We start from the raw sequence: 24,113 nt of genomic DNA on the forward strand, positions 1-24,113 counted from the left end.
TGAGTGGTTACCAAACAAACCAGTTTGTCACGTCATCAGTTGGCCGGAACTCACAACAATATTGGAAACCAATATCAGCATTGAGTGGGGGGACTTGTGTATCTCGTACTATACTGTTATTATTTTAATAATTTCCGTAAATCGTTGATGAACTCGTCGACTCTGATAAATGCTTCATTTGGTTTCCTGTATAATAGTATGTCCTGAAGGGAAAATTATTGAAAAAATTTCAATATGTTTTTAAAGTTAATACGTTAATTATGAATTATGATATTTATTTTAATTTATTATTCTGAACTACCTTCGATAAACCTTGTGATCCGGGAGTAGGATTTATAGTATAATTCAAATACTCCAGCAAGTCCACGTAATTCACTTTATTTGTCTCGTGATGAGCAAATCTAAAATAAAACGTTTTTTGTATTATTATAGCCTATAGGCAATTTTATGAATAAGAAACTGAGTTTTAAATTCTAAATATAAAACTGATTTAATCAAAAAAGACGAGGGTTAATTTTTAGCGAGTGCCTCCGAAGAGAACCATTTAAACTAAATTGCATAAGATTACATATTTTTTCAAAAAAACTTTTACAACAAAAATAATTGATAATAATATGGTAATTTTCGTGACACTTAACCGCTGAAATTCAGACTTAAAACAATTTTTTATCAATTTTAAGAATATAATTAGAAAAACGTGTACCATTATTATAGCTACTTGAAACTTAATTATATATAACATTTTTAAATGAAAACAATACATTTTAAAAATTATTCATGTTATACGATGGACAATTATTATTTTAAAACAATGAAAAAAGTAAACAACACATTAAATTATGTTTAATTAAGATAATTTACTACAATTAATAACAAAATAATAAATTATTGTAAACCAAAGCTTCACCATTATGCAAATTCTAAAATATATTATTAATTTAATATGAATACAGTTATATAAATTGTTTTTACAAATTGATAAAATAACCTATTAAATATGTATATAATATACATATAATATTGTAAAGATTTATGTTTTGCGGTGTATATAATATTTTATAGTTATATAATGTATATTACTTATTTATCATAATCTTACCTGTCTAATATCATATTTATAATTTCGGTGGAAAATGGTAGTTTTGCACTTTTTAAAGCTTTGAATGCACTACTGCGTTCAAGATATCCGTCCTTTTTATCCAAGTTTCTTTGTTTGAAATTAATTTCAAGTCCGTCGAAACCTACAAACAATTCTCGCTTCAACTCATCCTGCAAAATGCTTCTAAACAAATTGTCAGATACTTCTTTGTACTTTTCGTGCTTTTTGTACTGTAATGCCAAAACAAACACGCCATGGCGACTAAAATTTGGAAACTCGTTCAACATTATTTCGATAAATTCATTTCTTTCAATTTCAGATTTATTTTGTAAATATTTCATGTGTAACGTATCTATATCAGTGTGTAATACTTTTGACATTTGATTCATTACATAATGAACATCACTATGTGGAAACTGTAAAAATGTATTTTAATAAGTTTTGGATTTTTAACCATAACTATAACCCATGATAATTGATTGGCACAATACAAACTTACTTCTTTTGGATGATCCATCATAAAACTTAACGTTCTATCCTCGACATCAACAAACACAAATTGGAAACCATCTATAATCAATTTAACACCAACATATAATTTAAATATTACATTAAATTCGTTTGGACTTTCTTTCGGGATTTTCCGTTTTGAAAAAAATCTACAACCTATTGCGCCTAACAAAATATACAAAATCCATAAGTCATTACATAATATGTTAATATGTTTATAAATATAATTAAACTTACCAGCATTTTGAATTTTCATTTCAGAAACAGAAAAACTTTGATCGCTTAAAAAACATTTTACGATAAACTCACGATTTAAATTATTCGGTTCTTTAGGTAGAATTTTTGCTTTAAAAACTAAAGCTTCTATTTTTGAATGACTAAGTAGTTTATTCAAAATATTTTCATCCTGACATACTGGTATGGTTTGAGTTTGAACATTCGATTTTTCTTCTATTACTTTCGGAGTGTTAGTAATAGATGGAAAATTATCTAAATTACAATAACAATACATAAAATACTTGAATTTAAAATTTTAAAATTATGATAGAACATTTTTATAGCCTACTTAAACCATAGTCTGAATAATATTGCTTGGTAAACTCGTCACAACTAGACAAAACTATTTTTCGGCTATAAACGTCAATTTCAGCTCCCACGTGAAGATTTGACCAATGATAATAAGAGTCTTGTACTCCATTCAAATTACTTAAAGGATCAAAAGCGTACCATTGATTCATTGAATTTATAGCCAATACATTCAACAAATCATTTTGTTCACTAAATCCCGGTGGTTTTACATAAATTTGATCCTAAAACAAAATTCAACGCATCTTAATAAATAATAATTAGTTATAAAGTTCTAAAAACGATTTAATACTTTTGGAAGTTTTTGTCTTTTGAGAAATGTTTTTAAACCACCATCTGAATTATGTTCAACTATCTGTATTGTATCGTCCACCAAAAAGTAACGAATTTCTAAAATATGTAAGTCACCATCTACATTATAACGATCATCCCAAAAACCTTTAAAATTTAAAATGCCTTCGAATCCTTGAGCTTGTTTATAGATGGGTGACATTATTTTACTTGCCGTTTGTTTTTTCTTTGGTGTCTATACATTTTTGTAATAAAATACATTCATTAAAAGCAAATAAATTAATTATATAATAATCATATTATCATATTATGATTTATATTTCAAACAATATTAGTATTACTTTTTCTCTTCTAGTAAAATATGGGTCATCAGGCATTGACAAATTTTCGGGTACATCAACGCCATTTTTTTTCAAAAAATCTCTAGTGAAACTATCGGTGCCAATTATTTTAAACTGTTTTCCATAAAACTCCACAGTAACTCCGACATTTAAATCTAATAGTTTGTAGTAGTCATTTTTGTTATTTGATAACGGAATTTTATGTCGTTTTATTAAACATCCTAATAATTAATCAACAAATTAATACAGTTATACCTATATATATAATATATATATTATCTAATACATAGTATAATACGTATGTAGTCTTAGTCAATTAAATAATTTTTAACTGGCAAATTAATGGCTATTATAAAAATTAACTTAGGTACACTAAATAGTAAATAACACTTTATTATTCAACACATCATTACAACTTATTTTTATTGATATAAACTTGTAATTAGCTCATGAGTAAATTTATCGTTGTAAATTATAAATATATAAATCATAAATAATTATGATATAATTAAAAAACAACAAAAGGTAGGTGGTAGATAATAAAACATACGTTTGTATGAATTATTTTAATTCTATATTAATTATCTACTTGATTTGATTTACGACTGCTTAAATGTTATAAATATATCATAAATAATGTTAAAATTAATAACAGTAGGTATCATAATTTATAAATGGTTACATGCTGCACTATAGCCACTACACAATACACACCAGTTGTCTGGCATTCGTCTCGTACTTCGTCCACTTCAACGCAAATAGAAAAAAATTAAGGTACAGCTTTCTTGCAGCGTTAAATAGTGGAGCAGCACGACTTCAAGAAAACGAGTCCAAACGCTACAGAAAACCCGTACCTTTAAGAAAGTATTACCCTCGCATGTGTTGTTTATGTATAGGATACAACACAGGAGAATAAAATTAATTTATGTCGTTAGCTTTAATATAGGAAGAATCAACTTATTATCGAGGCGAAAGGTAAAAACGTTATCTGTGCTTAGGCATCGTCTTTTTTTCGATATTTTAATTTACATATATATATAAAAAAAAATATAAGAAGATATTGTAAATATTACAAGTTAAAAATTTTCATTTATAGATTGAACATTTTGTTTCAATACACAAAAAATGTATACATATAGAAAGTAAGTATAATAAATATTTACAGAACTTAATTATAAATCCAATTTATTCCTAGTTTTATTTATAATTTATAATTAACATGATTATTTGGCATATATTTATTTTAAATCCATATTGAACAGCTAACAACTGAAACTAAGTCCCCATAGTTTGAATTCCTTCTTAACACCTATATAAGTGTTCGAAAAAACATATGACAACCTTGGAAATACTTCGCCGATATCATATTTAGATAAGTATTAACACATTAATACATTATTAATTATTATTAAATACCTAGCTAGCTATTGGTATTTTTTCCATTTAATTATCGAATAATAAAAAATATTAAAACGTTATCGTCACATATTCTTGTTATTTTAGAAAATCAATTATAAATTTATTATGTTATTTAGTTTTTAGATTAATAAGTAAAATAGGTGATTATTTATAAAATAAAGCACTATGTAGTATGTAGGTGCTGTCAATAGGTACCTACTGCATGCTTATGTATAATTTATTAAGTGAGTGTTCTACACAAAAATCGGTAAACGAAAGTTAAACAAAGCAACAATTTCCAATTAAATATTATTTATAACTAAATAAAAATAATAACATTATTATTTTAAGTCATAAGTAATAGGTACATAAATAATAAATAGTAAATATATTATAAAATTTATACTTAATTAATCGTGTAAGTAATCACAATATTTTAACGAGTATAATATACCTTGTGGTAAGCCACTGTTGATAACGACGGGTTCAACTACTTTAATTGTATCATCTTCAAGAAAATAAATTATTTTACATTTTCTTAAATTATAGGCACAGCCAAAGCTCTCATTCGCCGTACTTTTGAAATATGCATCAAAAGTTAAGTTCTGGAATGAAATTGAGCCCTGATTACTATTTTTAACAATATCGTATTTATAAACCTACCTATTTTATTAGATAAACTTCGTTTAAAATTACGGTAACTTGAAACTTCTAATCAAATGTCTAATTATTTATCAACATTTACATTTACGTACGCGTACATCATTTACATTTTGCTTACCTGTTTATCAAATACTAGCCAAGTAGGCTTTTTGGTTTCTTCGAGATCAGTAGTGGAATTAAAAACAGAATTGCATTTCTTTTCATTTTTGATGTGTAATGATCTGATAATATGCACACCGCTCATGATGTCAAGATCCGGTGTTTTCGGATACCTCGTTTTAATTTCCTTATATTTATAATTTAATTATATTAAATTAAATCTTTTTATAAGAAAATGACTTAATGAAAAGTTTATAAAAAAACTTTAAAACAAAAAGAATTTATTTGTAGTATATAAAATTATTTACTTTGTTATAAGTTTGAAATCCTGGGATCATTGGCAATTGAAAAGGCATTGTAATGATTTGATTTATTCAATACTCGATATTATTAAATCACGTGAACTATACAAAAATAATTAAGAATTTATAATGTTTTAAAAAATATATTTAAACAGACATTAAAACTGCAAATTATGATTATGTTATAAACTTATAACCATGTTGTAATATACAATGAATAAATTATGGAGTAGGTATATGCGGTTATAATGATTTCTACTTATACCTGTATGTTTTGTCAATACCACCTTGGGGGTAACTATATTATGTTGCGTAGCTTAGAAACACAAATCAAAATATGTACCTCTAATTACATATTATGTTAACTTTTTTAAATGTCTATTGATAGTTGACATCACTCTTGTGAAATGTGAATTAAGAATATTATTTTAGGACATAGGCTGCAGTACCTATTTTGAACAATCATTTAAAATCGAAATTTTGTTAAATCAGCTATACCTAATATAATAGTAGATAGTTTAACTGTGTGCGCTATATTCCATTAAAATCAAAAAAATGTTTACAAAAATATTGAATTTTAATAAAATATATTATAAATATTTATAGGTATTACACCTAATGTATGGCGTTTTACATGTACGTCACATCTAACAAGGGTGAAGGGAAGTATATGGATGTAGTAATAATATTATATTTCCGGCATACCTACTACCTACAACATAATAATATTAATATATAATGGTACATTTGTTGGTTTTAGTATGGTATTCATACATTGGATATAATCCATAATATTATACACACCGTTATATGCTTTCAAGATTTTGTTGAAAAATCATGAGTGCCTACTATAGGTACCTATATTGTGTATCTCAAGTGATTCACAAAAAAAAAATGCTCGTTAACGCGAGACATGTCCTGTAGGTCTTTCTGACTGAACTGATTGTTAAGTTTGAATTTTGTCGAACTCTTCAGTTAACTTTTAGTTTTTCATAATGGCTGCGACGCTCAGAATTCATGTAGAACAAATCAACCGAGTTCTTCGATAGTTCGATGAGCATACCTACTCCGTCATTAATTATCAACTTATGTAGTGGTTGTTATGTTGATATTTTGACAATGCTTCAGACATTCTAAATGTAAATTTCTTAAGATGTTAAATAAAAAATTTATTTATAGCATTGTCAGAACTAAATTCGACTTTCCAACTAATAATTAATACAAATTAACATTTAACATTTTTATAGACATTTGATTACGTAATTTTTTTTTTGCAATTCTATGATATTATAAGTTAAGGTATAACTAATTATAAAAAATAATAATAATAATTTATGAATAAAATATAAATCTACACACAAAATTTGCATTTTGTGCTGAAAATAATTAGAATTTTATGTTTTTACAAATTTGAATAAATTGTTATCAACATCATACGTTTTATTTTAAGTCATTTTGCCTAAAAATAAAAACAAAACACTTTCCAACCTTAGTTCCAACTGAAAATTAGTACAAAGTAGTTAATTAAAAAAAAAAAAATACAAAAATGTTACAAAAAAATAACAGGTGTGAATCTAGCAATTTTGGCTTAACCATTAATTGCAAATAATCTAATTTATATTAATTATTAATTTAATCATAAGTTAAACAAAGTTTATATATCAATGTAAAATCTTTAAATCGAAGGATTCGCCGCACAAGTCCCTAATCCAAATTATAACCACCATTAGACCAATAACAGTCACAATAAATTTAGAGTAATACCTATCAGTTTTTCTCTCTCAGACCTATAAGCCCCACAGATAATCTAAATCCACGTAAATTACATTGTGTCATTGTATAAATGTTGAACTACAAAATTATTTGCAAATTTTTGTGATATTGAATAACTTAGTCGAGGTTTGAGCTTCAAATGTTCACTTCCTTCAAGACAATTAATACGGTTTTAATTCTTATAATATTAATTCATGGATATCGAACTATGAATAAAAATATTAAACAATTAATCACATTTTTTGTATTGTGTTCATTTAACTGCATTGGTAGAAATAATATCAAGGGGGGAGGTGTGCCAAATTACCAAATACCATAATGAGGGGGATTGAATTATAAAAGAGCGCTAATTTTATACTTTGCCCAAGGTAAAAAATATGCTAGATCTGGCCCTGGTTGTACTTGCACCACGTATTTCAGTATTTTCATCAAATATAATTATTCCTCTACAGTCTACGAGCTTCTGTTGATTATCGTTATTTTGTCTTTAAAGAAATACTCCTAATTGATTTAATCCTTTTAAAAGTCTAAAAACATAATTATGTATGGTGGATGCTACCATTTTGGGTACTTATTGTTAATCGTACGCTCATTACGTCCTATAGCAGCTATAATTATTATTGTATGACGGCGATATTCGTTAAAAATTAAAATTAACTCAAATTATTGATAATAATTAAAATTATAGGAGCACTTATTAAACAATTACAATAATAAATAAATAAATAACATATTATTTTTAATACTTACAAGTACAATAAAGCCGAGTTCACAGCAATTATGTCATCTATCGTGTCATGTTAATTATAGGTACCTATTCTGTATTCAATATATTTTTATTAATCTGAATTCTAAATAACCATTCCCGATTTAATTACGGTATCATTGAATCATTCATTAACCATAATGTACCGTGAGGTGGGCCGATTTCGACTTTTGGACAAAACTCGACAAACGATGTAGCTGCTATTAACCAGTCTTTCGGGATTTGCAATTAAATAATTTTACATAGAAAACTACCTATATTACCTATATTAACATATTATTGTAATAAACTACCAACAACACCTTCACGTCACACGCTATTACGTGCACTTATATACTTAAATTAAATATCTTACCATTTTAAAGACAATCATTTTAAAATTTTAAGTAATGGAAAGTAAACTATAAACACGCTACAGCTGCAGTACAGCCTACACATTATGTATTTGAAATTCTGAAATTTGAATATTATAATCAATAATCATTTTATAATTTTTATCATCAAATTACCTAGGTATCATTTATCGTTATCAAAAAAACTGATAAGTGATTACTCAACGCTTTTGACTTTCTACTTTCTAGTTTCTTAATTTTTTTATAGTTCGTGACTTGTGAGTCGTGATTTAATTTTGTTATTTATTATTTATTATTTTATTACTCATTTTTTACACAAAACAAGTATCTACACTGTATTTAGATAATTTGCAATTGTTATACATTTTAATTGTCTGCGAGTTAAAGTTTTTTTTTAGTAGTATGAATTTCCCCGCACTTAAAAATGATCGTATTTTACGAGCAGCCAGAGGTGAGGAAGTTGATCGTATTCCAGTATGGGTAATGCGACAAGCTGGTCGATATTTACCCGAATTCAGAGAATTGCGATCGCGTTATGATTTTTTCACTATATGTCGAACACCAGAACTCGCATGTGAAGTCACTTTGCAACCAATTCAGAGATACGATCTTGATGCTTCCATAATTTTCAGTGATATCCTAGTGATTGTTCAAGCATTAGGTATGATCGTTGAAATGCAGCCTAGCGTTGGGCCTGTTATTCCAGATCCTTTGAAGGAACCTTTAGACTTAGACAGACTAAACCAATCAATTGATGTTAAAAAAGAATTAGGATATGTATTTGAAGCAATTACATTGACTAGACATCGATTAAATGGCCAGGTAATACCGTTGAACATTATATTATCATACTTACATTCGACTATTGAATATACCAAATAATGTTGGCAAAACACTTTAATTACTTAATGATTAAATTTTTTACAGACAACATCAATAAATATAATTTTTAATTAATTTATATTTATTGTTTTTAAAATAAATATAATTGTACTAAAAAAACTGTTCAATTAAATTATTTATTGTTCATGGTTAATTTGATTTAGGTAGATTGATTTTTATTAATCACAAAATACATTTAAATTTATTTTAAATCTTAATTTATAAAATATTAACACCCATGTTTTTTTTAAACAATTTTTATGCTATTCAAAATCATAGTCACAAAATCTTGATACAGAGATAATTGTAATGGCATTACTGTTGCGTTGGCGCATTTAAAATATTCATCAAAAAGAATAAACCTTATCACTCAAAATTACCTTTTATGTTTTAGTATATATTATTATTTATTATGTTGTATAATCCAACAAATAAGATATCATACTCACATATGTCGTCTCTGCCTTACAATGAACAGCATAGAAAATTTGTGTTCAGCAGTTTCGATTTTGTATTGTTAACTTTAAAATTAGAATGATTTATTTGTTATTAAATTTTAAAGTAAAAACATTATCTGTGTTTTCGTAAGTTTTTCCATTATTTTAATTTTTAAGCGAGTTAGAAGCATTTTTCATCATTATTTTCTACACATAAATTAAAACATCGTAGAAACTATTGAGAGAACACCAATAATTTTATAATCTTTAAGATTGATAATATGTTAATTTTAGTTTGCTATATGTTAGCTAGACTAAAGACAACACAATCAGGTATGACATACTCTATAAATAATATTATTTTATAGGTACCTCTTATAGGATTTAGTGGTGCGCCATGGACACTCATGTGTTATATGATAGAAGGAGGTGGATCCAAAACAATGTCAAAGGCTAAAAAATGGTTGTACAAATATCCAGAAGAGAGCAAGAAATTATTACAAATCCTCACAGACATTATAGTGAAATATTTAATAGAGCAGGTAAATGCTGGTGCTCAAATGTTGCAAGTGTTTGAATCAAATGCAGAATATTTGAATTCTGAACTGTTTGACAGGTATTCAAAATAGTCAACTAGTTAAGAATTAAAATTAATACCTATGTATACATACTTTTTTTTTTTTAGATTTAGTGGTCCATATCTGTCATCTATTTGCTCTCGTGTTAAAAATGAGTTAAAGGATAATAGTGTACCAATGATAGTATTTGCCAAAGGGGGACACTATGCTATCAAACAACTATCTACTTTTGATTATGACATTATTGGTTTGGATTGGACAATCGATCCTGTTGAAGCTAGGAAAATTGTTGGTAATAATATAACATTACAAGGCAATTTAGATCCTTGCTCATTGTATGGTCCACCTGAACAAATAAAAGAAATGGTAAAGAATATGGTGTCAAAATTTACAAAACACAGATACATTGCAAATTTGGGTCATGGTATCTACCCTGATGTTGATCCCGAACACTTGAGAGCTATGATTGATGCTGTACATGAATGTTAAGAAAATCATTGTTTTTTTTGTTTTGAAACCACACTACAAATGTTATTTCAATTAGATATTTAGTTTATTGGGTTGAATGGAAAATATTTTAATTTTGTAATGCATCAATGTTATTAAAAAAAGTATAACATACAATTCTTCATTTCTATGTACCTACCTTGATAATCTTTTTAAATGTTTTACTCAAAATCTTGATTTATTTATTTTTATCAAATAATTTCAATTAAACATTAATAACCTTAAACAAGTTAAAATTCCTCATTTACTCAATAAAATAATTAAGAGTTATTTAATTTTCAACTGAACTTTGATTAACCTTGCCTCCAAAATCACAAAATGAGTTATTACTTACAAATAATTATTTTAAGTTAACAATAAAGTTGTTGTATTAATGAATAGTTTAAGCCTCATAAATTAAATTTAAAGTTTAGTATAACCATAGACTGGTTAACCGTGTTAGAAAATAGGAAATATTTTTGATAAGATGGTCTTTGTATAGGTATAAATCAATTGTTTTTATTTGAATAAATCATTTTATAAATTTAACTATCAAACCCATCAAATTATCATGTTTCAATAATTACTTATCAATTTTGATAGTTTCATAAATAATCTTTGTACAAGTCTGTGCATGTTTAGCTTGAAAAAAAATGTGTGTCAGTTTGTATCTGACACTCAATATTGATGTGTAAACAATCTAACGCGGGCTTGCTGTTTTCTTTACCGCTGTGTAGCACTCTCTGGAGATATAAATATAATATATTTTATTAAAAAGATATTATATTGTAATCAATTATTAGTGAGCAACTAAAGCAACCATTAAACTTCTGTTACAATTTTTCATGACATCGAATTAATACCAATTCACTCTAGATCCAGTTTTTTACACACTTTTTTTGGTAGGGTGGCGTGTAAAGATGTTAACACATCAAAAACTAACCAAAAACACTAGTTTACAATTATAAACTGCTTCAAATATAAATAATTTATTTTGATGACAATTAAATCATATTGGTAAAAATGTCTACGAATGCTAATTTATTATAAAATCTATACTGCTTTATATTTTCAGCTTCTAATATTTAATGAAGTATAAGGTTTTTAAAGGTATCAGTGTAAGTATCAGTTTTTTTTTTAATCTTGTATTAAGTTTGAGTTATTATATTTATTCATCAATTATTTCAAAACCAACGGGGAACATTAATTATACGTATGGCGTATTACAAGAAGTTTATTTAATAAAAGATATCAAACAATTCAAAAATAAAAGAAATTTATTTATTTTTAAATTATCAATTTCTTTAATTTTTTTGGTATTGTACTTTCAAACTTACATGCAACAAAAAATTGTTCATATTAGTATAATCAGAACAATATAACTATTCCATAAAAATGTACAAAATATTTATATTGCTTGGGTGGAAAGCAGTGACGTCTAATAGTTAAAGAATCCCCTGTTGGTTTATTAAAAAATTGTTCTATTTCCAACTTGAAAAGCTATAAGAAATATATTGTAAATTTGAATTTGTTCTCTTTCTCACTTAATCTGTTCACTAGATTCTTGACAAGTTAGAAATAGAATACGCCTAAAATTTACTTGTTTTGCAAATATTAAACAAACATAAAATCATCTTTCAACAAATTCCCCTGATAAAAACTAATCAAAAATCAAAAAATACCACTAATTACAAAAAGTGAATTCTCAAATCATAACCCCATATTCAAATCAAAAGAAAAATAGGAAACAATGACTAAACAGAATTGCAGGGAACTGGGATTAAGAATTAATACAAAATAATAATTCTGTGTAAAATAGAAATGATTAATCATTTTTTATAAAATAAAAAACAAGTAACTAAAAATGGAGTGTACTAATGTATTGATCAGCAGAAAGCAATTAAATTAAATGTATCCTTTAACTTTTGAGTAATAAAAAAAAAAAAATAGTAAATATATAAGGAAAGAAATACTGTATATGACATCTAAAATTTTATACAGAATATCAAATTTTGTTTGCTCAGTGTCTTATTACGGAATGAGTACAGATAACTCAGTACTGTAAAATATATGGACTTTTAGAAGTGAAAAACATTAGTGTGAAGCACATTGTACATTTCTGGTGGGTCCATCTTCATCATTGTATGCCTCACGTCTGGATTGTCTTCTGGAGTCATATTCAGGATCCATCTCTATAAGCGAAACTTCTTCAAAATTCTCCGGAATAGTTTCAACTGGTCTATGATGGAAAAAAATAAGGATTATAGATCATTAAATTATAAACAATGTAGATATTACATATTATGCAAGTTTGGCTAGGCCAAAATAAGACAGCTTTAAAAGTTGTTTCTTACCTTGGAGGAAGACACGTTTCAAGCAAAGGCACCTTGGAGGGTGACAATGTTTCGGGGAAATTCACCAAGAATTGAATGATCATGCGACCTTTTTCAAATGGGTTCTTATACTGAGGCATACCTTCACCCATCACACATTTGACATCACCATGCTTCAAAACTTCACCTATAATTTATTTAATCGTGTTAGCAATACTTTAAAATACTTATATAAAAAGTTTCACTCTTTATTTACCGGCTTCAGAGTTAATCACCAAAGAACGTTCATCTAGAGTCTTAACCACTTTCTTGAATCCACACAATGCCTCAACTAATTCAATTTCCAAGCGAAGAATTAAATCAGATCCGCTTCTCCTATAAATACAAAAATATATTTGTTAAACAATGGTCTATTTTATTTTTTAGGAATTAACAAAAGAAACAACTATTTATATCAAATTAATATCATATGACTTATATAATATATTGTGGCTTACTTATATACACGGTGTTCTTTTTCATCCAACACAATAATTATATCACCAGGTTCAAGTCCAGGTTCTTGATCACCTTCTCCATTAAATGTTATCTTTTGTCCATCAACCATGCCTTTATCTACATTTACTTCCAAAATTTTCCTTTCTCGAGTAACCTAATCATTTATAAAATAATTATTATCTTGTTTGTAGGAATTTTTAACACCAATTACCTTTTTTCCATTACAAGTTCTACATCTGTCTTTGGGATTGATGCGTTCACCCTGTCCACGACATTCACTGCACATAGACTGCACTTGTTGTATCATACCTGGTCCCAACTGATGAATTTGCACTTGAATTCCACTGCCTTGACATCCTGGGCATTGCTCTACAGCTCCTTTCTTACCACCTCTACCTTCACATTTGTCACATATAATATTTTTTTCTAGTGCTAATTTGCGTACACAGCCATTGTAAAGATCCTCAAGAGTAACACTTAATTGATGAACAACGTCTTTGCCTTTTTGAGGTCCATGTCGACCACGGCCACGACCACCACCTCCACCAAATTGACCAAAGAACATGTCAAACAGATCCATAGGTGAAGAGAATGAGTTACCCACTCCACCCTCTTTAAGTGCTTGTTCGCCACCTTGGTCATATAAACGACGTTTTTCTGGTGTAGTTAATACTTCATAAGCTTGAGAAATTTGTTTGAACTAAAATTCAGAAATAATCAACTCTAGTTAATAGATATGTTAAAAAAATAAAGAAAATAAATATGAAAATAACTTTTTTGAATAAAACCAAGAATTTATAATAATTTATTACCTTTTCACCTTCATTTGGGTTCTTGTCCGGATGATACTTAAGGGCTAATTTTCTATATGCTTTTTTAAGCTCATCATTCCCACAATTAGGTTTAACACCTAAGATATCATAGTAAGTTGTTTCTTTAACCATTTTTGTTATGGTTAACTCCAACTAGTTAATCTGAAAAAAAATTGACAAAAAAATAAGTTAAATTTCCAATACTCGGAAAATACCAATATAATTATTAATAAATTATTAACTATAAACTATAATAATCATATACACTAAAAACAATTTTGAAACAACTTAATTAATAACTAATTATTGATAGAATAGTTTTTTCTTCTTCAATTGACTACTTATTGCAGAAAATTAGAAAAATTAAATGACTAATAGGTATTAATTAGTGTGGTTAAGTGTTATTTAGTATCAAAAATCAAAATTAATGTTATTGTTTATATACCTATTATTCTTATAAAGGTCAAAATACCAAGTAGGTACCTACTAAAAATTTAAAATAAATATATTTTAAAAATATGTTAACAAATACCTACAATTTTTTTTATAAACAGCTTTAAGTATATTTCTTTTTCATTTAAATAATTACTATTCCAATGATATAACGTCAAAATTTAAATACATCAATAAGATATTGTGCATTATATAAAGTTGTAGACGAAAATAATACATAGAGTGGGTTGCATAAACGTCCTGTAATTACTTACAGATCTGTAAGTACGTTAATGGATCTGTAAATAAAACTAGGTGTTGCTTAAACGCTCGGTAAAGTCACCAGGTCTGTAAATTATCGGCTAACGAACCTGTAAATTGCAGATCCGATTTGGGCTCTGTAACTAGTTACAGATTGGTTAATATAATATAATATTATTGAATACAACAAATATTCAAAGTTCACATATGAATATGAAATAAATATTAATTAAAATAATTTGTATTTTACTTTTATGAATTACGATAAGAATTATTTTGTTTGGTTTTATGAAAAAAATTGGTCTAATTTATTTAGTAACCATGGTTATCAATAATTTAATATTTCTTTATGCAACCCACTCTTATCATGAACGAGTTTATTTAAAAAAAAAAACAATTATGTCAAGAATTATATCAACATAACAAAATGCTAACTAAGATTTATATTTTTTACTAGCAAAAAAACATCAATACTAGAAAATTATTTTGAATAGGACATAAATATCGGTGATAGGCATCTTAATACATGTGTAGTTAATGAATTAATTATTTAGTACCTACCTCACTGTAATAATAATAAAATTAACTATTTTCTTTATCATAATTATGTAGGAAAATTCTGAAATAGATAACTAGAAAGTAACTTTTAACCAGTGCCGGATCTAGTATATTTTTTACCCGGGGCAAAGTATAAAATTAGCGCCCCCCAATCAAAACTTTCGGGGCAAGTGCCCCAGTTCGCCCTCCCCCTAGATCCATCTCTGCTTTTAACATACCTATGCCATGTCACATTATTATAATCATATTATGAAAGTTATTGAAATAAAATAATTTTCAATTAAAGAATTTATATTTGTTTGATTAAGTTAACATTTTAAATTAAATGTAAAATCAAGCCTAGATGTATAAATACTAAAACAATATCAATGTTTAGGATGTTGGTAAATTAATACTGAATTTTGCATGTTTAAATTGTCAATTAAAAATAATCTTTTAAAAAAATGCTCATAGAACAAGCAAATCACAACAAATTTTCTACACGGTGTATATATGTACATATATGTCAATAAAATTGTAACAGACACCTGAAATCATATGGGCAATAATCGATTTAAACAATTTTCACCAAAATAAAAACCTCAATGGCAAAGCCCGTTCACACGGAAATACGCACACGCACGCACGCACAAGTATATCATTATACGTTCATATTTGTGTGAGTATAATGCACGTTTATATCTACACACAAACGCATACACCTAAATTTAAGTTTTCTTTAGTCATAACGAACTATTGCCGGAACCGTGTCTTTCCCAATGAGCTCGGTACGATGCATAAACCAAAACCACGCCATATCGGAGACCTAACTGCCGAGGGGGTGTCGCACAGGCCCAACAATGGCGAATTTCTGAAATCATAATCGGCCACCCGACTCGGGAACGACGATTACGTATTACCTACATAAAATCATACATTTACGGGACGGCCGAATCGTCATCGATCCGATCGATACTCGATAGTACGCAAAATTAGCAGTTCACGGTCATCGATGACGGCGGGGGAAGGCAGCACCCCGGACGCGAGACAATGGCGATACATCCGGCAATCCCGAATTATTAAACGAACTTGTAATTTTTATCTTGTAGATACTCACCTTGTCAAAACTATGATACCGGACCACAATTAAAAGACTTTTCGGCGTTTCTTGAAGAATCTAGATCCGTTCGGAACGTTCACAGTACTTATGTTCTATTATCTGACGACGATCGTTGTTAGCACGCGAAACAGGTGATGCGCGTCCGGTAAAGAACGACTGCGTAGCTACGAAAGCGGATTGTGAAAGGCCAAGCCGAGCCGACAAGTACGACGTTTTATCGAATGCGGAATGAGTTTGTAGTTTCTAGAACGTTCGCGCAGCGGCAGTGATTGCGTTTGGAAAACGCTTTGCTCACAATACACAAACGCATACTCCTTGACAACAGCCGAACGTTACCCCAACGCGCATTGGTTTTCCCTCGAATCGCACGCACTGCGTAGAAGCCGTCAATACAACCACTACCACAAAAACAGAACGATACTTATTTTAGTAGTTACTATTACTACCAATAGATCGTGGACTTATAATAGTATAATATAGCCCGTGAATATTATTGACTACTGTACCTCATAGTTCATACTCAGTGTTTAAGATAAATAATAAATACTAATAATATTAATTGTGTACTTGACATTAGTGTGTTACCTACACAGATATATAAAATATCTTAAATATGTTGTTTTATATATCTGTGGTTACCTATGATATTAACTAAAAAAAATTATACAAATATCAATATCAGCCATTAGGTAATAATAGGTATAAAATATGAATAATAATAAAATAATAAATATAAATACCGAGTTGCGTATGAATCGTGATAGTTGATAAATCTAAGTAGTAGTAGTAGTCGACTAATTTTATTGTAGTTAAATTTTACAATTAAATTATTAATATGACATAAAAAAATTTTAACCATAATGATATGCGTAATCAAATACGCATCTAGCTCGATCCAAAATTTGAATAGGTATACGCACGCCTATATGGTACTATATAATATTATGTTGTGCTCAATGCTCATACATATACATAATATATTACCTGTGTATGGGACTTAGTTCTGAAAATTATAAGTACCAATTACTAACCATTGAGATAACTAGGGGGATGCACTGAGGACTTTTGCACCCCCAAAAATAAAACATTTTTCTATTTAAATTTGACTATTTCGAAGTAGATATTATCAATTATCATTAATTATAAAATATTAAACTATAATGTATTAATAAATATATGTATAATATATAATATATATTGTATATCGAGAATGAAAAAAATAAGTAGGTACCCATTTACCTATGAATTATTATATACTCAGCTATCTTTGGATTTTTTAGTATTTATATTTTGTACACATATTGTTCATCCCCAAAAATGTCGGTTTCTAATTGCACCTATGAGTGTCGAGTGATAAACACTGACAACTGATCTTTATTTCATTTAAAATATTGATTTATACATGGGCGTCCCCAGACATTTTTCTAGGAGGGGACAGCAAAATTATTTTTTATCTTAATACATAGGTAGACCTATTTTTAAAAGCTTATTTCTCATTGGGAATTTTACCAAGTGCTGTGGAAAAAACATTATTCCAGTGGGGGGCAAGTGCCCCGTCTTGCCCCTCCCCCTTGGGGACACTCATGGATTTATATGTTATATCTGTAATAATAATTTTAAAAACAACGGTAATTACTAGATGATTATTTAAGTACAATTTTGATAGATTTCCATTTTATACAACCAAATTTATATTTAGGTAGATATACTAAATATTGACGCACATTTCGTGAACACTTTAATTTTAAATTCTAATTAGAGCGATGAATGTATTGATTTTATAAAATTTTTTATGTGTAATGTGTACCTATGCATTATGCCATTATGGTACTATTTATAGTAAAAAAAGAATTTAAATTTTCAAACTTTAGTGGTGGTTTTTGGGAGCAAATTACACCTAGATAGTTTTTAGTATTTGAAAGGTAAAAGTGTAAAACCAATTTTCAATTAAATCGATTGTTTTTTTAGTACATTTCAAAAATGAATTAACCATATGGTTAATTCGGTAACATAGGTATAGTACATTAGTACCTATGTATATAGGTACTTGAAATTTTCATAAAATATCTATATTATCATTTCCCATACATGATAAAATATTAAAACTATTAAAATATTTTAACAGTTATTGCGTAATACATAATACATATAGACACAAACATTTTAAATTTTATAATTTTTAAATATAACTAATACAATAAGGTTCCTTAAAACTTTTTATGATCGCTGTTTAATAGTATAAAAGATACCTCCTAGGTATATTTTTTATAATTATTTAAAGTTCAATTTTTAGTTAAAAATATAGAAAATATTCTAATTAAATTTATTTATTATTAATATTTATTGAATAAAAACTCTCCCCTCAGAATCGTTTTTCGTATGCTAACGATTTATCATTGAATTCAAATTTAACACATGCATTACAGTAACCTACTTACCTCTCTCCTTTTTTCCTTTTTGTGTACTTAGGTAGTGTCTACTAGGTATTTAATAAAATAATCATAGTAGGCCGTTGACCATATTATATTGTATTAATTATAATTACTTATTAGCTAGGTTATGAATTTTTTGTTTGAATTTTTTACTTGACGATTCGACAATAGAATATTGGAATAATAACTTTTGATGTACCTATTGTAAGTAATAACTAGGTAATAACTAATAAATAAATCAGTATGGACGTATAGGTATTCAAAGGTCATTAACTCATAACCATATATTGTTATTCAATACTCAAAGGTCAACTTAAAAGACTTCTTATTTTATTATAAAACACATAATATCTTCCTATCTATTCTATTATTATTAATTAAAATGAATAATTGCAATCTCTATGCAGATTTAGAAAAATACCTACTCGGCACTCAGCAGTATCTATAACAGTTTAAAATATGTTTTATCGCACATACGTCATACCTACTTATAATATAGGTACCTATAATATGTAGGAAGTAAGTACCTATACAAGGTGAAATACTGTAACTCATCTATTTGACAAATGCAATAATGTCAACAACCTGTACGTATATAGGCGATGGTCGTTAGGGTGAAAGTAATAATTTTGACCAAAAAAATAATAGTCCATTTGGGAGAATTGGGAGATTATGGTTATTGATTTGTACCTATTATAGATTATAGAACAGCGGTTCTCAAACTTTTTTTTGCGTACCACTCAAGTGTCTTATTAATCAGTCGCATACCACTATAATGATTAAAAATAGAACTTTCAAATTGTACTTATACTTTACTTTTTAGTTAAATACCACAATATAATTGTTTTTATTTATTAGATTTTTTAAAATAATATATGAATTAAATAACAAATTTTCAATGAGATCAGAATCGAATATTTACTTTTAATATTCCGTTTTCCCCCACGCCGTCTAAAGAGAAAATGGTGTCGTGATTTATTAAATTCGGATTACCAGTAAAAACCGTTTAATTTTAATTTAAGTGAACTTAATAATTAAGAATTAATGAGAAAAAAAAATAAAAATAAATAACGTTGGGTTCTATCACTGGATGGCCTCCCTCCTCATGTGATCAAGTTGTAAATTTTATTGTATATTATGTTCAAATTTGCTTATTATGCCTTGTAGCATAGATTGTTAATATTCTTTTTTAAATAATAAAAAAAAAATATTCCGTTTTACCACCATGCGGCCTTCTGCGTACCACAGTTAGAGAATCGTTGTTATAGAGTAATCAGTGGCAAACTGGCCAGGTAATTGAAAATTATAAGATTATAAGCTGGCCTAAGCTAAGGGACTAGGACTGATCTATGACTGGGACGTAAGAGACCCAATCATCCAATATGAATCACATTATACTATATAAAAATGTAAAATGTTATTATTTCATATTTGTTACACATTATAGTAAATATACATAATGATAACATAATATAGTATTGGCAATCGTATTTATTTACCACATTAATATTAAATATTTTTTGAGATTAATTAGTGTAGTTTAAATTATTAGTTATTTCAGACAAATTATAATAGATGAAGTTTGTCTATTAAAAAATACGTGGGCCGATCTGTCCCTAGTCCCATGGACAGTAAGTTATAGCTACAGAATAGAATTTTCGATTTCAATACATGGTAACACTAATTTGAGAAATAGATAGTAACTATCGAACCGATTTTTATTTTTTGTATTATCACTAATCAGTAATCACTATTCACTGTGTGCTAAGTAGTAAATAATATTTTAAGTTATAATATTCTAATACACCTAACTTAATTTTTGATATTTAAATCTAATTTAATTGTTTTATCTTCATTAATAATTTAATTTTATCAAATATTTTTGTATACTTTATTAATGTATAAATTGTTCTTAGACACTAGTGACTTGTTGAATACATCTTGATATATATAATTAAGTACTATACTTATTTATTTAAAAGTGAGTTCATATTAAAATATTAAAATGTATTTGCTAATATTTTTTTCAATGTTCCTACCTGTAAGAAGGCCTATGGGGAAAAATGATCATAGTCAAAAGAATGAATAACCCAGATAGTTTATTATCTTGTTAGTTCCTGAACGAATCACATGTGAATCGAGTTAGGGAAATAAGATCACGGTCAATGATATAACTCAGGTTTAAATGTCATCGTGTTAGGAAAAAAAATCAGAGTTCAAACTTTAAAATTGTAATACTGAACGTTTTAGCAATATTGATTAATATTGATTTTCTCATAACCCTTCATATATATATATAAATACAAACTCATTACAATATATTGTAAACTTTTTACTCAATAAAATAAATATTAGGTTATTAAATCAGTAAAATATAGGTATATTGTAGATATTTATATTATATAATCTAAATATTTTTAATAGAACGATTGCTAAATTTTCACATTGACATTTCTTTATAATTTATATTTTATATAATTTTAATTATTATAAACTTATTATTTTTGTATGATTTATGTAGATTTATGTTTTTTCAGAAATATAAGTTCAGTTGAAATGGCTTCATATATGTTTCAAAAAACTATAACTTCAATTTGTACGTGTGGCTTACAGAAACTTTTACCTGATCTGTTTTTCTGTCGTCATTGTCTAACACTTCGTTGTGATTTCTGCGTAAGCCATGAAATTGACACTACTTACTGTCCTCATTGTTTTGAGAATTTGTCTTCAACTGAAGCCAAGCATAAAAAAAACCGATGTGCTTCTTGTCTAGAGTGCCCACGGTGTTTTAATACTCTTTCAACACGTTCATATTCTCGAACACCAGAACCAAAAAAACCACCTCAAAAAATGTATTATTTACTCTGTTTATTTTGTAATTGGCGATCTCATGAGCCAAGCATCCCTGATCAGCCAACATCATCAGGAAACTGGCCAGTTAATAAAAATCCAAATGATGGTCGTATTTTAGATCTAATTAATCATTATAAATCTGTTTCTTTAAAAGAAGTGTTTGATAAGCAGAAAAGAAATACCAAACATTATGGCCGTAATTATATGCATTTTTTGGAAAAATTTGGTTTGAATGCAATGATGGCACGGAAACGTGCAGGATTACCAAATTTTCACTCAGATGGTACTGGTTTTAGTACTTCAGAAATAAGTCCAGCTGAAGCTATTGAAAATGTTCCTGAATTACCTATAAATATATTTGAAGATATCGTAGATTTGAAACAAGTTTCAACTTTAGAACAACGTTTTGCAACTCCTGAACTTCAAGCAGAAAATACAGATGATCTTTTTCCAATTCGTAAACATCTTCGAGTAAAGCATTCATTACGTTGTCGTGTATGTGAACATAATGTAGTTAAACCAGAATATAATGCTGTAAAGTTTAAAATTAAACATTTAGCTTACTATCATGTTCCAGAGATAAAAATAATCAAATGTGAACCATTAGTAGCTGGTAAATGGAGTTCTTTGATACTTAAGTTGTGTAATCCAGCACAAATATCTACAGCTGTGCGTTTTGAAAAATTAGATTTAAATACTATAAACATAATAAGAGAGCCGAGGCGACTAGAAGGGGAAGATTTAATAGCTACTCCTAAGCAATTGCCAGAACCAATTCCTATTGTATTAGAATTACATGGTGATATTATGGTTCCCGAAGGTGAAATAAAAATTGCAGCTAGAGATGATACAGCTGAATATGATGATACAAATGAAGTAAATACAGACAATGATGATCCAAAATATGTATATTGGAGAAAAGGCAACAAAGTTGCATTAAAATTTGAAGTAAAGCCTTCTGAAAATTTTAAAAAAAATGAAAATTTACAATTAGGATTTGTTATGCATTTTATGTATATGGATACAATGTTACATGTTATTAATCAAAAACAACCTCAAACTGTATTAGTGCCTATAAACATTTTACTGAATTTACCTAACTCTTTATAATTTTTTATTTAATTTAAAATACATAAAAGTAATTACATTTGGTATTAAAAATATGATGTATAATTTTCTGATTATAGTCATATAACCATAAATAATGAACATGAAATCTATTTTTGTTTAAAAAAATGTATACTAATTAAGTGGATTAACCATTCAAATAAATAAATTTAAAATATATTTTCATAGTTATTAGTTAACATTGTTTATTTTTATTGTATGATTACCTTTGTAATATATTCAATTCAGAAAATAGTTAATAACTCATTTATTGTACTACCTATACTAAAAAAAATATTTTTCAATTTTTAGAAAATTGTGAATAATTATTTTACTAGTCATTTAAAAAATGACTAAAGATTTACCTACACTGATAAATTATAAGATAAGTTTAATTTAATAATTTATTAGTTTATTACAAATATTCATATTTTATATAATCACACTTTAAACAATGGACTTTAGTCCAAACTAATTTGTTAAGTATTTAAAAATTATAAAGTACATTTTACATTGTTTAGTTAAAAATAAATAATAAAACATTCATTAACTATTATATTGTTTCTTACATTAAATACTTAAAATTTGTTTATGATATTTTTTAAATATTAACTATTTTACAATTACATAATTAACTAAATGTTATTAATTTTATTAATGTACATTTTATTAAGTGTATTGCATCAATATTCAATGTATATGTTTAATTAAAATGAAATAATATTAAATCCATGTATTTTACACATAATAATTTTTTTTTTAATTTTTTATGGTTATTTAAGTATATTGTTGATTAAGATATATTAAGGTGCTTGATTCTTTAAGTATTATATTTATAAATAAATTACATTTGGTAGTTGAAAGATAAAATAACATTATAAAATGTAATGAATTTAAATTCTTTTGAAAAGTTTTACTATTATTTTTAATTTAGTACATCATTGAATCTATTTTTATATAATCTACCTATAGAATTATTATTTATTATAAAATGTATAATAATATTTAAGCTATAATACAGTTGTATTTTAAGCTTTAACAAGAATGTCATGCATGAAGTGTTTTACTATAATTATAGTATGTTACTATGTCTATACAGTTTACTACATCAGTAGGTTTTAGGTACTAGATATCTTATGATTTATGAGATGAGTTATAAAAAAAG

At 27.1% G+C, this 24,113-nt stretch overlaps 4 protein-coding genes across 5 annotated transcripts; 2 read left to right on the forward strand and 2 right to left on the reverse strand.

Moving 5' to 3' along the window:
* Positions 1–63: 63 nt before the first annotated feature.
* Positions 64–8,289, reverse strand: LOC114128169 (EF-hand domain-containing family member C2-like). 2 transcript variants are annotated; one of them, XM_050198557.1, is made up of 13 exons: positions 8,183–8,289; positions 7,812–8,090; positions 5,295–5,390; positions 5,006–5,173; positions 4,679–4,829; positions 2,827–3,047; positions 2,487–2,720; positions 2,175–2,418; positions 1,847–2,098; positions 1,599–1,774; positions 1,100–1,515; positions 302–401; positions 64–203 (listed from the first exon to the last, which is right to left on the reverse strand). In XM_050198557.1, exons 3-13 carry the CDS (start codon positions 5,340–5,342, stop codon positions 120–122), a joined length of 2,094 nt encoding a protein of 697 aa, XP_050054514.1. In that variant the 5' UTR covers positions 5,343–5,390; positions 7,812–8,090; positions 8,183–8,289; the 3' UTR covers positions 64–119. The 2 variants fall into 2 exon arrangements, 1 of the variants encoding a protein (XP_050054514.1); XR_007603534.1 differs by lacking the exon at positions 64–203 and having other exon boundaries at positions 1,100–1,241; positions 1,303–1,515; positions 7,812–8,282.
* Positions 8,290–8,406: 117 nt separating this feature from the next.
* LOC114122567 (uroporphyrinogen decarboxylase) lies at positions 8,407–10,701 on the forward strand. Its single transcript, XM_027985249.2, has 3 exons — positions 8,407–9,002; positions 9,868–10,115; positions 10,185–10,701. Exons 1-3 carry the CDS (start codon positions 8,583–8,585, stop codon positions 10,564–10,566), a joined length of 1,050 nt encoding a protein of 349 aa, XP_027841050.2. The 5' UTR covers positions 8,407–8,582; the 3' UTR covers positions 10,567–10,701.
* Positions 10,702–12,422: 1,721 nt separating this feature from the next.
* On the reverse strand, positions 12,423–16,765 carry LOC114122556 (dnaJ homolog subfamily A member 1). The gene is made up of 7 exons (XM_027985238.2): positions 16,554–16,765; positions 14,207–14,368; positions 13,606–14,094; positions 13,394–13,548; positions 13,153–13,271; positions 12,918–13,083; positions 12,423–12,802 (listed from the first exon to the last, which is right to left on the reverse strand). Exons 2-7 carry the CDS (start codon positions 14,336–14,338, stop codon positions 12,658–12,660), a joined length of 1,206 nt encoding a protein of 401 aa, XP_027841039.1. The 5' UTR covers positions 14,339–14,368; positions 16,554–16,765; the 3' UTR covers positions 12,423–12,657.
* A 3,988-nt stretch (positions 16,766–20,753) lies between these two features.
* Positions 20,754–23,498, forward strand: LOC114122553 (dynactin subunit 4). Its single transcript, XM_027985234.2, has 2 exons — positions 20,754–20,969; positions 21,526–23,498. Exon 2 carries the CDS (start codon positions 21,545–21,547, stop codon positions 22,949–22,951), a length of 1,407 nt encoding a protein of 468 aa, XP_027841035.2. The 5' UTR covers positions 20,754–20,969; positions 21,526–21,544; the 3' UTR covers positions 22,952–23,498.
* The last annotated feature ends 615 nt before the right edge of the window (positions 23,499–24,113 follow it).

The sequence above is a fragment of the Aphis gossypii genome, chromosome 1 (assembly GCF_020184175.1).
Source record: "Aphis gossypii isolate Hap1 chromosome 1, ASM2018417v2, whole genome shotgun sequence".
Taxonomy (NCBI): domain Eukaryota; kingdom Metazoa; phylum Arthropoda; class Insecta; order Hemiptera; family Aphididae; genus Aphis; species Aphis gossypii.

What these genes read in the sequence shown, in the direction of transcription:
- LOC114128169 (XM_050198557.1), bottom strand. Translation starts at nt 5,342, where the DNA reads ATGCCTTTTCAATTGCCAATGATCCCAGGATTTCAAACTTATAACAAA. An exon ending in TTATTCAGACTATGGTTTAA is followed by an intron (nt 2,099 to 2,174) that starts GTAGGCTATAAA and finishes ATTGTAATTTAG; the next exon opens with ATAATTTTCCATCTATTACT. An exon ending in ATAAATATGATATTAGACAG is followed by an intron (nt 402 to 1,099) that starts GTAAGATTATGA and finishes GTTTTATTTTAG; the next exon opens with ATTTGCTCATCACGAGACAA.
- LOC114122567 (XM_027985249.2), top strand. Translation starts at nt 8,583, where the DNA reads ATGAATTTCCCCGCACTTAAAAATGATCGTATTTTACGAGCAGCCAGA. An exon ending in GACATCGATTAAATGGCCAG is followed by an intron (nt 9,003 to 9,867) that starts GTAATACCGTTG and finishes ATTATTTTATAG; the next exon opens with GTACCTCTTATAGGATTTAG. An exon ending in AATTCTGAACTGTTTGACAG is followed by an intron (nt 10,116 to 10,184) that starts GTATTCAAAATA and finishes TTTTTTTTTTAG; the next exon opens with ATTTAGTGGTCCATATCTGT.
- LOC114122556 (XM_027985238.2), bottom strand. Translation starts at nt 14,338, where the DNA reads ATGGTTAAAGAAACAACTTACTATGATATCTTAGGTGTTAAACCTAAT. An exon ending in ACCCAAATGAAGGTGAAAAG is followed by an intron (nt 14,095 to 14,206) that starts GTAATAAATTAT and finishes TCTGAATTTTAG; the next exon opens with TTCAAACAAATTTCTCAAGC. An exon ending in GAAACGTGTCTTCCTCCAAG is followed by an intron (nt 12,803 to 12,917) that starts GTAAGAAACAAC and finishes TTTCCATCATAG; the next exon opens with ACCAGTTGAAACTATTCCGG.
- LOC114122553 (XM_027985234.2), top strand. Translation starts at nt 21,545, where the DNA reads ATGGCTTCATATATGTTTCAAAAAACTATAACTTCAATTTGTACGTGT.